Genomic DNA, 15,152 nt, shown 5'->3' with positions numbered 1-15,152 from the left:
TGATTCTGTCATAGAAGGAAATTAAGTTAGTCTGACATGACTTGTTAGTTACAAACCCATGCTGACTCTGGTTAATCACTTCATTCTTATCCAGGTACTTACATACATGTTGTTTAATAATTTGTTCAAAGATCTTTCCTGGTATAGAAGTCAGACTCACCGGCCTATAGTTCCCTGGGTCCACCTTCTTCCCCTGGTGAGGATGTAAACTAGGATTGGGTGCATTATATGACCAGGCGACAAAACTTTTGTCTTGGCAAAATCTGACCATTCTGTGTTCATTAAATGATCAATATTTCAGCATTGATATCAATTTATTTTCTTAACCTAAACCAAATTTGGGAGGGTTTCAGCTTTCAAAAGACTAATTTATAAAACCAATGGATGAATTTAACGTCAGGTTATACGCTTTTTATTTACATAACTAGATGGTGGCCCGATCCTAACGCATCGGGTATTCTAGAATAGGTATGCGGCTGACGGGGCGCAATTAGCAGAGCGGCGTTTAAATTTGGCGCCCAAATCACTGATAGGCAACCGCGACCAATCAGCAAAGCGATGTTTAAATTTGGCGGCAATATCGGTGATTGGTCGCGGGCGGCGGCCGCGACCAATCTGCGAACCGTGTTAGTGAGGACTGGAGAGCGTGTTTAAACTTGGCGCCCAAATCGCTGATTGGTCGCGTTAGGCAACCACGACCAATCAGCAGAGCGATACAGAGCGGTTTTTAAATTTGGCGCCAAAATCGCTGATTGGTCGAGGCCGCCGGCCGCGACCAGTCAGCGATTTTGGCGCAAAATTTAAACAACGCTCTGCTGATTGGTCGCGGCCATCAGACTCGACTAATCAGCGACTTTGGGGCCAAATTTAAACCCCGCTCTGCTGATTGGTCGAGGCCGGCGACCGATCAGCAAATAGGTGTTTAAATTTGGCGACAATACTGCTGATTGGACGCGGATGGCGTTCGCGACCAATTAGCATAGCAGTGTTTAAATGTGGCGGCAAGATCGGTGATTGGTCGCGGCCGCTATTTAAATGTGGTGCCCAAATTGGTGATTGGTCGCGGCCGCTATTTAAATGTGGTGCCCAAATTGGTGATTGGTCGCGGCCGCTGCCCGCGACCAATCAGCAGAGCGGTGTTTAACTTTAGCGCCAAGATCACTGATTGGTCGCGCTCTCCGCACGTGACCAATCAGCGAATCGTATTGGTGAGGACCGGGGAGCGCCGCTGCCTGTGCGGCTACTTCCGCTGCGAGAACCCGGGACATGAGCGGGCGCTCGCAGCAGAAGTATCCCGACCCGCAGCGCCGCTCCCCGGTCCTCCCTTCACACCCTAGCCGCTGATGTCCCCACAGTATCCGCATGGTGTTACAAAGGTCCGGACATTTGTGTTACAAATCGCTGATTGGTCGCTGGCGCTGCCCGCGACCAATCACCAATTTGGGCGCCAAATTTAAATATCGGACGCGACCAATCACCGATCTTGGCTCCAGATTTAAACACCGCTGTGCTGATTGGTCGCGGCCGATATTTAAATTTGGTCGCGGCCGATATTTAAATTTGGCGCCCAAATCGGTGATTGGTCGCGGGCAGCGCCAGCGACCAATCAGCGATTTGTAACACAAATGTCCGGACCTTTGTAACACCATGCAGATACTGTGGGGAGATCAGCGGCTAGGGTGTGAAGGGAGAACCGGGGAGCGGCGCTGCGGGTCGGGATACTTCTGCTGCGAGCAGTCGCTCATCTCCAGGCTTCTCGCAGTGGAAGTATCCGCACAGGCAGCGGCACTCCCCGGTCCTCACTAATACGATTCCGCTCCCCGCTCCTCACCAATACAATTCGCTGATTGGTCGCGTGCGGAGAGCGCGACCAATCAGTGATCTTGGCGCTAAAGTTAAACACCGCTCTGCTGATTGGTCGTGGGCAGCGGCCGCGACCAATCACCGATTTGGGCGCAACATTTAAATAACGGCCGCGACCAATCAGTACAGCGGTGTTTAAATGTGGAGCCAAGATCGGTGATTGGTCGCGGCCGATATTTAAATTTTGCACCCAAATCGGTGATTGGTCGCGGGCATCGGCAGCGACCAATCAGCGATTTTTAACACAAATGTCCGGATCTTTGTAACACCATGCGGATACTGTGGGGACATCAGCGGCTAGGGTGTGAAGGGAGGACCGGGGAGCGGCGCTGCAGGTCGGCATACTTCTGCTGCGAGCGCCCGCTCCTGTCCCGGGTTCTCGCAGCGGAAGTATCCGCACAGGCAGCGGCGCTGACATCCATGCGGCTAGGGTGTGAAGGGAGGACCGGGGAGCGGCGCTGACATGCAATTGGTCGCGGCCGCTATTTAAATGTGCCGCACAAATCGTTGATTGGTCGCGGTCTTGGCCCGCGACCAATCACTGATCTTGCGGCTAAAATTAACCACTAGTGTGCTGATTGGTCGCGGCCGATATTTAAATTTGGCGCCCAAATCGGTGATTGGTCGCGGGCAGCGTCCGATCAGCACAGCGGTGTTTAACTTTTGCGCTAAGATCAGTGATTGGTCGGGTCCGAAGACCGCAACCAATCATCGAATCGTCTTGGTGAGGACCGGGGAGCGGCGCTGCCTGTGCGGCTACTTCCGCTGCGAGAACCCGGGACATGAGCGGGCGCTCGCAGCAGAAGTATCCCGACCCGCAGCACCACTCCCCGGTCCTCCCTTCCGCATCGATGTCAGCGACGCCGGGGGTCCTTCCGCTGCTACCGGCCGGGACATGAGCGCCTCGCGCCGCTCATCTCCCGGCTGCTACCGGCCGGGACATGAGCGCCTCGCGCCGCTCATCTCCCGGCTGCTACCGGCCGGGACATGAGCGCCTCGCGCCGCTCATCTCCCGGCTGCATCTCCATCCCGCAGATGGGTCCGGCGGTCGGGGTCCTTCTGCTGGTACCGGCCGAGAGATGAGCGCCTCGCGGCGCTAATCTCCCGGCTGCAACGCCGCTGAGCTCCGTCCCGCAGATGAGCCGCTAACGGCCGCCATCTTTTTTCTGAAATCCCGCGGCGCTGATTGGCCGCTGCCGGACCAATGAGCGACGCGGGATTTCCTAGACAGACAGACAGACAGACAGACAGACAGACGGGATAAGACAATTATATATATATAGATATAGATATAGATATAGATATGGATAAGCAACATAACTTCTGTCAGGGAGTGTACCTGTACAATATTGTGATCTTCAGCCCGGATTGGGGAAGTCCTCTGCAGAAGGTCCAGGCAGCACTGGAAACAAACAGGTTAGGGCAGTCTGGAGAATTGAGGGATACTATCGACGGTTTATCCTGAATTTCGCTATGATAACCACACACCTGACCGACCTCCTTGAGGGTACAGACGTCTATGATCAAGTGGTCTTCGGAAGCAGAGATGGCTTTCCAAGAGTTGAAACTCTCCCTGTGTAAACAGCTGGTCTTGGTCGCACCTGACTTCAATAAGGAGTTCGTAGTCCAGACAGACTCCTCAGAGGTCGGGTTGGAAGTTGTGTTGTCCCAGGAAATAAATGGTGAGGAACATCCAATCCTATTTCTAAGTAGGAAACTCTCCTCTTGTGAAAAGAATTATGCTAACGTGGAAAAAAGAATGCTTGGCCATCAAATGGGCAATTGACACTCTGAGGTACTACCTGCTAGGCCGAAAGTTCAAGCTAGTGTCAGATCATGCTCCCCTGAGATGAATGAGGAAAAAGAAGAGGAAAAATGCCTGGGTGACTAGGTTGTTTCTGGCACTTCAGAACTTCATCTTCGATATGGCGCATAGGCCAAGGAAACTTTGGGCAGAGGGTTGGGGGGGGGGGGGCGGTGTAAGAAGGTCACTGTTAAATTTTCTGGAGGAGAGATGTTTCACTGAGGTTATTTGCTTCAGTGATATAACATGCTGGAGCAAAACTTCCAGGTTTATGTTCTGAGGGGGATTAATTGGTCATGACGGGCCCAGTTCTATTATAAACAGGTGAAGAGGTGGGTGGGATGGCTGTTCGCCATATCTCCACCCTAGAGCAAAGTCCAGGAGGTAAAGGTGAAGGCTTTAGACTTTAATGATTGTACTGTGTGCTCTGGAGGGGATTTGACCTCCAGAGCTGCGCTCTTGCTAAACAGAGCTGAATCCTGTTTCCTGTGCTGACGAGCCCTGCAGTTATATGGACTATAGTGAGTGCTGTTTTGATTATGTCAAGAAGACTGAATGTCTATTTTTTTTCTTTGGACTGGTTTATGAAGCCCGTTTTCATAAACCAGTTAAAAATTTAAATGAGAAGCATTCCTGTGACCACCTCGTTAAGTAGCCAAGTGAGCCGATCTGCCATGGTACATGTATGACCCAGTCACCAGCCAGTATCTGTATATGTACGCGTGTGACCCGGTCCCCGGCCAGTGCACGCACGCACGCGTGTGACCCGGTCCCCGGCCAGTGCACGCACGCACGCGTGTGACCCGGTCCCCGGCCAGTGCACGCACGCACGCGTGTGACCCGGTCCCCGGCCAGTGCACGCACGCACGCGTGTGACCCGGTCCCCGGCCAGTGCACGCACGCACGCGTGTGACCCGGTCCCCGGCCAGTGCACGCACGCACGCGTGTGACCCGGTCCCCGGCCAGTGCACGCACGCACGCGTGTGACCCGGTCCCCGGCCAGTGCACGCACGCACGCGTGTGACCCGGTCCCCGGCCAGTGCACGCACGCACGCGTGTGACCCGGTCCCCGGCCAGTGCACGCACGCACGCGTGTGACCCGGTCCCCGGCCAGTGCACGCACGCACGCGTGTGACCCGGTCCCCGGCCAGTGCACGCACGCACGCGTGTGACCCGGTCCCCGGCCAGTGCACGCACGCACGCGTGTGACCCGGTCCCCGGCCAGTGCACGCACGCACGCGTGTGACCCGGTCCCCGGCCAGTGCACGCACGCACGCGTGTGACCCGGTCCCCGGCCAGTGCACGCACGCACGCGTGTGACCCGGTCCCCGGCCAGTGCACGCACGCACGCGTGTGACCCGGTCCCCGGCCAGTGCACGCACGCGTGTGACCCGGTCCCCGGCCAGTGCACGTAAGAAGGTCACTGTTAAATTTTCTGGAGGAGAGATGTTTCACTGAGGTTATTTGCTTCAGTGATATAACATGCTGGAGCAAAACTTCCAGGTTTATGTTCTGAGGGGGATTAATTGGTCATGACGGGCCCAGTTCTATTATAAACAGGTGAAGAGGTGGGTGGGATGGCTGTTCGCCATATCTCCACCCTAGAGCAAAGTCCAGGAGGTAAAGGTGAAGGCTTTAGACTTTAATGATTGTACTGTGTGCTCTGGAGGGGATTTGACCTCCAGAGCTGCGCTCTTGCTAAACAGAGCTGAATCCTGTTTCCTGTGCTGACGAGCCCTGCAGTTATATGGACTATAGTGAGTGCTGTTTTGATTATGTCAAGAAGACTGAATGTCTATTTTTTTTCTTTGGACTGGTTTATGAAGCCCGTTTTCATAAACCAGTTAAAAATTTAAATGAGAAGCATTCCTGTGACCACCTCGTTAAGTAGCCAAGTGAGCCGATCTGCCATGGTACATGTATGACCCAGTCACCAGCCAGTATCTGTATATGTACGCGTGTGACCCGGTCCCCGGCCAGTGCACGCACGCACGCGTGTGACCCGGTCCCCGGCCAGTGCACGCACGCGTGTGACCCGGTCCCCGGCCAGTGCACGCACGCACGCGTGTGACCCGGTCCCCGGCCAGTGCACGCACGCACGCGTGTGACCCGGTCCCCGGCCAGTGCACGCACGCACGCGTGTGACCCGGTCCCCGGCCAGTGAACGCACGCACGCGTGTGACCCGGTCCCCGGCCAGTGCACGCACGCACGCGTGTGACCCGGTCCCCGGCCAGTGCACGCACGCGTGTGACCCGGTCCCCGGCCAGTGCACGCACGCACGCGTGTGACCCGGTCCCCGGCCAGTGCACGCACGCACGCGTGTGACCCGGTCCCCGGCCAGTGCACGCACGCACGCGTGTGACCCGGTCCCCGGCCAGTGCACGCACGCACGCGTGTGACCCGGTCCCCGGCCAGTGCACGCACGCACGCGTGTGACCCGGTCCCCGGCCAGTGCACGCACGCACGCGTGTGACCCGGTCCCCGGCCAGTGCACGCACGCACGCGTGTGACCCGGTCCCCGGCCAGTGCACGCACGCACGCGTGTGACCCGGTCCCCGGCCAGTGCACGCACGCACGCGTGTGACCCGGTCCCCGGCCAGTGCACGCACGCACGCGTGTGACCCGGTCCCCGGCCAGTGCACGCACGCACGCGTGTGACCCGGTCCCCGGCCAGTGCACGCACGCGTGTGACCCGGTCCCCGGCCAGTGCACGCACGCACGCGTGTGACCCGGTCCCCGGCCAGTGCACGCACGCGTGTGACCCGGTCCCCGGCCAGTGCACGCACGCACGCGTGTGACCCGGTCCCCGGCCAGTGCACGCACGCACGCGTGTGACCCGGTCCCCGGCCAGTGCACGCACGCACGCGTGTGACCCGGTCCCCGGCCAGTGCACGCACGCACGCGTGTGACCCGGTCCCCGGCCAGTGCACGCACGCACGCGTGTGACCCGGTCCCCGGCCAGTGCACGCACGCACGCGTGTGACCCGGTCCCCGGCCAGTGCACGCACGCACGCGTGTGACCCGGTCCCCGGCCAGTGCACGCACGCACGCGTGTGACCCGGTCCCCGGCCAGTGCACGCACGCACGCGTGTGACCCGGTCCCCGGCCAGTGCACGCACGCACGCGTGTGACCCGGTCCCCGGCCAGTGCACGCACGCACGCACGCGTGTGACCCGGTCCCCGGCCAGTGCACGCACGCACGCACGCACGCGTGTGACCCGGTCCCCGGCCAGTGCACGCACGCGTGTGACCCGGTCCCCGGCCAGTGCACGCACGCACGCACGCGTGTGACCCGGTCCCCGGCCAGTGCACGCACGCACGCACGCGTGTGACCCGGTCCCCGGCCAGTGCACGCACGCGTGTGACCCGGTCCCCGGCCAGTGCACGCACGCACGCGTGTGACCCGGTCCCCGGCCAGTGCACGCACGCACGCGTGTGACCCGGTCCCCGGCCAGTGCACGTAAGAAGGTCACTGTTAAATTTTCTGGAGGAGAGATGTTTCACTGAGGTTATTTGCTTCAGTGATATAACATGCTGGAGCAAAACTTCCAGGTTTATGTTCTGAGGGGGATTAATTGGTCATGACGGGCCCAGTTCTATTATAAACAGGTGAAGAGGTGGGTGGGATGGCTGTTCGCCATATCTCCACCCTAGAGCAAAGTCCAGGAGGTAAAGGTGAAGGCTTTAGACTTTAATGATTGTACTGTGTGCTCTGGAGGGGATTTGACCTCCAGAGCTGCGCTCTTGCTAAACAGAGCTGAATCCTGTTTCCTGTGCTGACGAGCCCTGCAGTTATATGGACTATAGTGAGTGCTGTTTTGATTATGTCAAGAAGACTGAATGTCTATTTTTTTTCTTTGGACTGGTTTATGAAGCCCGTTTTCATAAACCAGTTAAAAATTTAAATGAGAAGCATTCCTGTGACCACCTCGTTAAGTAGCCAAGTGAGCCGATCTGCCATGGTACATGTATGACCCAGTCACCAGCCAGTATCTGTATATGTACGCGTGTGACCCGGTCCCCGGCCAGTGCACGCACGCACGCGTGTGACCCGGTCCCCGGCCAGTGCACGCACGCACGCGTGTGACCCGGTCCCCGGCCAGTGCACGCACGCACGCGTGTGACCCGGTCCCCGGCCAGTGCACGCACGCACGCGTGTGACCCGGTCCCCGGCCAGTGCACGCACGCACGCACGCGTGTGACCCGGTCCCCGGCCAGTGCACGCACGCACGCACGCGTGTGACCCGGTCCCCGGCCAGTGCACGCACGCACGCACGCGTGTGACCCGGTCCCCGGCCAGTGCACGCACGCACGCGTGTGACCCGGTCCCCGGCCAGTGCACGCACGCACGCGTGTGACCCGGTCCCCGGCCAGTGCACGCACGCACGCGTGTGACCCGGTCCCCGGCCAGTGCACGCACGCACGCGTGTGACCCGGTCCCCGGCCAGTGCACGCACGCACGCGTGTGACCCGGTCCCCGGCCAGTGCACGCACGCACGCGTGTGACCCGGTCCCCGGCCAGTGCACGCACGCACGCGTGTGACCCGGTCCCCGGCCAGTGCACGCACGCACGCGTGTGACCCGGTCCCCGGCCAGTGCACGCACGCACGCGTGTGACCCGGTCCCCGGCCAGTGCACGCACGCACGCGTGTGACCCGGTCCCCGGCCAGTGCACGCACGCACGCGTGTGACCCGGTCCCCGGCCAGTGCACGCACGCACGCGTGTGACCCGGTCCCCGGCCAGTGCACGCACGCACGCGTGTGACCCGGTCCCCGGCCAGTGCACGCACGCGTGTGACCCGGTCCCCGGCCAGTGCACGCACGCACGCGTGTGACCCGGTCCCCGGCCAGTGCACGCACGCACGCGTGTGACCCGGTCCCCGGCCAGTGCACGCACGCACGCGTGTGACCCGGTCCCCGGCCAGTGCACGCACGCACGCGTGTGACCCGGTCCCCGGCCAGTGCACGCACGCACGCGTGTGACCCGGTCCCCGGCCAGTGCACGCACGCACGCGTGTGACCCGGTCCCCGGCCAGTGCACGCACGCACGCGTGTGACCCGGTCCCCGGCCAGTGCACGCACGCACGCGTGTGACCCGGTCCCCGGCCAGTGCACGCACGCACGCGTGTGACCCGGTCCCCGGCCAGTGCACGCACGCACGCGTGTGACCCGGTCCCCGGCCAGTGCACGCGTGTGACCCGGTCCCCGGCCAGTGCACGCGTGTGACCCGGTCCCCGGCCAGTGCACGCGTGTGACCCGGTCCCCGGCCAGTGCACGCGTGTGACCCGGTCCCCGGCCAGTGCACGCACGCACGCGTGTGACCCGGTCCCCGGCCAGTGCACGCGTGTGACCCGGTCCCCGGCCAGTGCACGCACGCACGCGTGTGACCCGGTCCCCGGCCAGTGCACGCACGCACGCGTGTGACCCGGTCCCCGGCCAGTGCACGCACGCACGCACGCGTGTGACCCGGTCCCCGGCCAGTGCACGCACGCACGCGTGTGACCCGGTCCCCGGCCAGTGCACGCACGCACGCGTGTGACCCGGTCCCCGGCCAGTGCACGCACGCGTGTGACCCGGTCCCCGGCCAGTGCACGCACGCGTGTGACCCGGTCCCCGGCCAGTGCACGCACGCGTGTGACCCGGTCCCCGGCCAGTGCACGCACGCGTGTGACCCGGTCCCCGGCCAGTGCACGCACGCACGCACGCGTGTGACCCGGTCCCCGGCCAGTGCACGCACGCACGCACGCGTGTGACCCGGTCCCCGGCCAGTGCACGCACGCACGCACGCACGCGTGTGACCCGGTCCCCGGCCAGTGCACGCACGCGTGTGACCCGGTCCCCGGCCAGTGCACGCACGCGTGTGACCCGGTCCCCGGCCAGTGCACGCACGCGTGTGACCCGGTCCCCGGCCAGTGCACGCACGCGTGTGACCCGGTCCCCGGCCAGTGCACGCACGCGTGTGACCCGGTCCCCGGCCAGTGCACGCACGCGTGTGACCCGGTCCCCGGCCAGTGCACGCACGCGTGTGACCCGGTCCCCGGCCAGTGCACGCACGCACGCGTGTGACCCGGTCCCCGGCCAGTGCACGCACGCACGCACGCGTGTGACCCGGTCCCCGGCCAGTGCACGCACGCACGCGTGTGACCCGGTCCCCGGCCAGTGCACGCACGCACGCGTGTGACCCGGTCCCCGGCCAGTGCACGCACGCACGCGTGTGACCCGGTCCCCGGCCAGTGCACGCACGCACGCGTGTGACCCGGTCCCCGGCCAGTGCACGCACGCACGCGTGTGACCCGGTCCCCGGCCAGTGCACGCACGCACGCGTGTGACCCGGTCCCCGGCCAGTGCACGCACGCACGCGTGTGACCCGGTCCCCGGCCAGTGCACGCACACGTGTGACCCGGTCCCCGGCCAGTGCACGCACGCACGCGCGCGTGTGACCCGGTCCCCGGCCAGTGCACGCACGCACGCACGCGCGCGTGTGACCCGGTCCCCGGCCAGTGCACGCACGCGCGCGTGTGACCCGGTCCCCGGCCAGTGCACGCACGCACGCGCGCGTGTGACCCGGTCCCCGGCCAGTGCACGCACGCACGAGTACATGGAGGATGTGGAGACAGATGATTGGAGGGAGCAGATTCAGGGGAGGGTTAGGTCAGTTGTGTCAGGGGATTTTCCTGTGTAAAGAGATGCGGTTTTAACCCCTTAGTGACCAGGCCACATTTTTCAAATCTAACATATCACTTAGTGCCGATAACTGAAATATTTCATCACATCCTATTGATTGAGATTTTTTCGTGACCCGCTATATTTTATGTCAATGGTAAATTTAGATCGATATATTTTGCGTTTATTCATAATATTTAGAAATTTATCAATTTCTGATATATTTTTATCAATTTGCAAACTTTGATTATCCCTGTAATCCAGACAGCCAGACCACACAATTTATAGTTAATTAATCCCATGTCCCTCACGTCGGCGCCGTCTGTAAAATGTTCCTTTATTTTCTCAGGATGTCAGAAGATTTACAATTGTAGCAGAAGTTTTTCATTTCCTTTAAAAAAATAAAAATTTACAAAACGTATTATTTAGGTACTTGTTCAGATTTGAAATTAATTGGGGTTCCTATATATTAGAAACCCCCGCAAAGTGACACCATTATAAAAACTGCGCCCCTCACCATAAACGGCTATGGTTGCTGCCAACACGAATCGTGACTGATGCAGTGTCAGCCATAGTGGACCGCCGACAGCTTCTGCTGGGAGGGGCACAGGGTGGTAGTCGTGGCGAGGAGCTGGTGTTCTCCTCCCACACCCTGGCACCCCATAAATAAATGATAAAGTCCTGTTTTTCGTGTAGTTTGTGTATATTCAATAACTCAGTTTTCCTTGAGGGTGCCATCTGCTCTGGGACTCCGACCACAGCTGCAGGCAAACAATCAAGCACAGACTCTTGTTTTTTGTTTTTAACAAAACCATTTTACTGTCAACGTTCAGTTCAGTTTTGGTCTCCTTTACAGCACATTGGGGTACATCAGACAGAGTTTCAGTCTTCAGTACCCCATTTACTCCTAACTCTTTGTTTCCCAGGTTTGATTCACCCGGTACCGCAGCTTTCCAGAACCCAGTTCCGCTTACTATAGGGATGTCCCGTCCGTTTCCCCTTCTTGGGAAGTGAGTAAGGCTGGCTCATCCACGCCTTCTCTGGGCCGTAGACCCGGATGTTTAGGGAAGTTTCCTTGCATTTTCCGCTTTTTCTATACTGCTGCTTCTGTCTTTCTCTGCCTCTTGCTGCATCACTGTCGACCTTCTTCCCACTGGCCCTGAACTTCTCCACTCCTCTCAGTTATCCCTCCTGCACATACTGCAATACTACAACCAACAAATACATCTCTGACTGACTGGAAAAAGAAAAACCGTTGCTCTTCTCTGGCCCAATCACCAACTGTCTCTGTTGGTTGCTGGGCAAACTTCACCATCACCACTTAGCTGAAGTCACTACCCTCTAACAACATGCGCTGAACTTCTCATGTCCTAAACTATGCCTTAAATCCTATACACTAATAGGCCGATCCCTGCTTATCTATCACTAACTAAACCCTAAACTATACTGTGGGGAAAAAAAGTATTTAGTCGGCCACCAATTGTGCAAGTTCTCCCACTTAGAAAGATGAGGTCGGCCTGTAATTGACATCATAGGTCGACCTCAACTATGAGAGATAAAATGAGAAAACAAATCCTGAAAATCACATTGTCTGATTTTAAAGAAATTTTTTTTCAAATTTTGGTGGAAAATAAGTATTTGGTCAATTACAAAAGTTCATCTCGATACTTTGTTAGATTTCCTTTGTTGGCAATGACAGAGGTCAAAGTTTTCTGTAAGTCTTCACCAGGTTGGCACACACTGTTGCTGGTCTGTTGGCCCACTCCTCCATGCAGATCTCCTCTAGAGCAGTGATGTTTTTGGGCTATCGCTGGACAACACGGACTTTCAACTCCCTCCAAAGGTTTTCTATAGGGTTTAGATCTGGAGACTGGCTAGGCCACTCCAGGACCTTGAAATGCTTCTTACGAAGCCACTCCTTCGTTGCCCTGGCAGTGTGCTTGGGATCATTGTCATGCTGAAAGATCCAGCCACGTTTCATCTTCAATGCCCTTGCTGATGGAAGGAGGTTTGCACTCAAAATCTTACGATACATGGCCCCATTCATTATTTCATGTACACGGATCAGGCATCCTGGTTCCTTGGCAGAGAAACAGCCCCATAGCATGATGTTGCCACCCCCATGCTTCACAGTAGGTATGGCGTTCTTTGGATGCAACTCAGCATTCTTTCTCCTCCAAACACGACGAGTTGTGTTTCTACCAAACAGTTCTACTTTGGTTTCATCTGACCATATGACATTCTCCCAATACTCTTCTGGATCATCCAAATGCTCTCTAGCAAACTTCAGACGGGCCCGGACATGTAATGGCTTAAGCAGGGGGCCCCGTCTGGCACTGCAGGATCTGAGTCCCTGGCGGCGTAGTGTGTTACTGATGGTAGTCTGTGTAACGTTGGTCCCAGCTCTCTGCAGGTCATTCACTAGGTCCCCCGTGTGGTTCTGGGATTTTTGCTCCCTGTTCTTGAGATCATTTTGACCCCACGGGGTGAGATCTTGTGTGGAGCCCCAGATCGAGGGAGATTCAGTGGTCTTGTATGTCTAACATTTTCTAATTATTGCTCCCACAGTTGACACCAAGCTGCTTGTCTATTGCAGATTCAGTCTTCCCAGCCTGGTGCAGGGCTATGATTTTGTTTCTGGTGTCCTTCGACAGCTCTTTGGTCTTCACCATAGTGGAGTTTGGAGTGTGACTGTTTGAGGTTGCGGACAGGTGTCTTTTATACTGATAACAAGTTCAGATGCCAGTACTACAGGTAATGAGTGGAGGACAGAGGAGCGAGTACTACAGGTAATGAGTGGAGGATAGAGGAGCCTCTTGAAGAAGTTACAGGTCTGTGAGAGACAGAAATCTTGCTTTTTTGTAATTGACCAAATACTTATTTTCCACCAAAATTTGAAAAAAAATTCTTTCCAAATCAGACAATGTGATTTTCAGGATCTGTTTTCTCGTTTTGTCTCTCATAGTCGAGGTCGACCTATGACGTCAATTACAGGCCTCTCTCAAGTGGGAGAACTTGCACAATTGGGGGCTGACTAAATACTTTTCCCCACTGTATACCTATATTCATATACATGAATAACATTACACATTAATCACAATACATCACATTAACTGTGTACATTACTGCCTCTGAAACAATACAGATTCACATTAATATAGTCACAAATATAATAAAGCCATACACTTGGTACAAACACTGTTAAGAGACGGTGAGGAATGACAGCCCCTGTCACACCTCACATACTCACCTGTAGGGGGCACTATTCTCATCTCTGGTTAGTTTTAAGTCCTATTGGCTGTAACTAAGGGGTTAAAGCACCATTAATAGTGTGGGGGATGGTATTAATCTGATGGTCCACTCATACATTTTGTCCCTCCCATACTGTCTCCTCACACATTTAACCCATACCCCCCCAAATACGACTCCTGTGTCTTTAGCGGCATGGGAAAATGGAAAATAAATGATTCCACATAATAGAAGTGAATCTCCGGCATCGCTGCCGTCTCCTGCCCCGGTATATGTGCCGTACATGTGAACAGCCCCCAATAATGGATGTATGTTTTATCTGTGAAAACTATGAATAGTAAACATACGGGAGAAGGGAACGTCTGAATGACCCCCGGCGTAGACGGGCGACAAGGCTTCCTCCAAAATAGGAGCTTTGTTCACGAGTCGCCACATAATAAGTTCCTCCTATATTCTCTTCCATAACAGGCCTTCTCCTGAATGAGAAACCATGGACGAGGACAAGAGGGACACGACCAGAAGAATATTACACCTCACGTTGGAGATCATCTCCCTGCTGAGCGGAGAGGTAAACTCTTCTATATTTCTATTATCTGCTGAGCGGAGAGGTAAACTCTTCTATATTTCTATCATTATCTGCTGAGCGGAGAGGTAAACTCTTCTATATTTCTCTCATTATCTGCTGAGTGGAGAGGTAAACTCTTCTATATTTCTATTATTATCTGCTGAGTGGAGAGGTAAACTCTTCTATATTTCTATTATCTGCTGAGCGGAGAGGTAAACTCTTCTATATTTCTATTATTATCTGCTGAGTGGAGAGGTAAACTCTTCTATATTTCTATTATCTGCTGAGTGGAGAGGTAAACTCTTCTATATTTCTATTATTATCTGCTGAGTGGAGAGGTAAACTCTTCTATATTTCTATTATTATCTGCTGAGTGGAGAGGTAAACTCTTCTATATTTCTGTTATCTGCTGAGTGGAGAGGTAAACTCTTCTATATTTCTATCATTATCTGCTGAGTGGAGAGGTAAACTCTACTATATTTCTATTATCTGCTGAGTGGAGAGGTAAACTCTACTATATTTCTATTATCTGCTGAGTGGAGAGGTAAACTCTTCTATATTTCTCTCATTATCTGCTGAGCGGAGAGGTAAACTCTTCTATATTTCTATTATTATCTGCTGAGCGGAGAGGTAAACTCTTCTATATTTCTATTATTATCTGCTGAGTGGAGAGGTAAACTCTACTATATTTCTATTATCTGCTGAGTGGAGAGGTAAACTCTTCTATATTTCTCTCATTATCTGCTGAGTGGAGAGGTAAACTCTTCTATATTTCTATTATTATCTGCTGAGTGGAGAGGTAAACTCTTCTATATTTCTATTATCTGCTGAGTGGAGAGGTAAACTCTACTATATTTCTATTATCTGCTGAGTGGAGAGGTAAACTCTACTATATTTCTATTATCTGCTGAGTGGAGAGGTAAACTCTTCTATACTTCTATCATTATCTGCTGAGCGGAGAGGTAAACTCTTCTATATTTCTCTCATTATCTGCTGAGTGGAGAGGT

General features: G+C 55.7%; 1 protein-coding gene across 3 annotated transcripts in view; it reads left to right on the top strand.

Moving 5' to 3' along the window:
- LOC141266140 (uncharacterized) overlaps nt 1–15,152 on the top strand; it is a 236,973-nt gene that overhangs the window by 31,541 nt on the left and 190,280 nt on the right. For 2 of the 3 annotated variants that reach the window (XM_073680108.1, XM_073680103.1), the window contains exon 2: nt 14,049–14,148. In XM_073680108.1, coding sequence (XP_073536209.1) covers nt 14,061–14,148 — 88 coding nt within the window. In that variant the 5' untranslated portion in view covers nt 14,049–14,060. Of the gene's footprint in view, nt 1–7,450; nt 7,475–14,048; nt 14,149–15,152 lie in introns of those variants that run through there. The other variant, XM_073680104.1, reaches the window with a different exon arrangement.

Source organism: Phyllobates terribilis, unplaced genomic scaffold, assembly GCF_046119375.1.
Source record: "Phyllobates terribilis strain yellow unplaced genomic scaffold, ASM4611937v1 Scaffold_4__5_contigs__length_816908805, whole genome shotgun sequence".
Classification (NCBI taxonomy): Eukaryota; Metazoa; Chordata; class Amphibia; order Anura; family Dendrobatidae; genus Phyllobates; species Phyllobates terribilis.
This window is presented reverse-complemented; position numbering and strand designations above follow the sequence as displayed.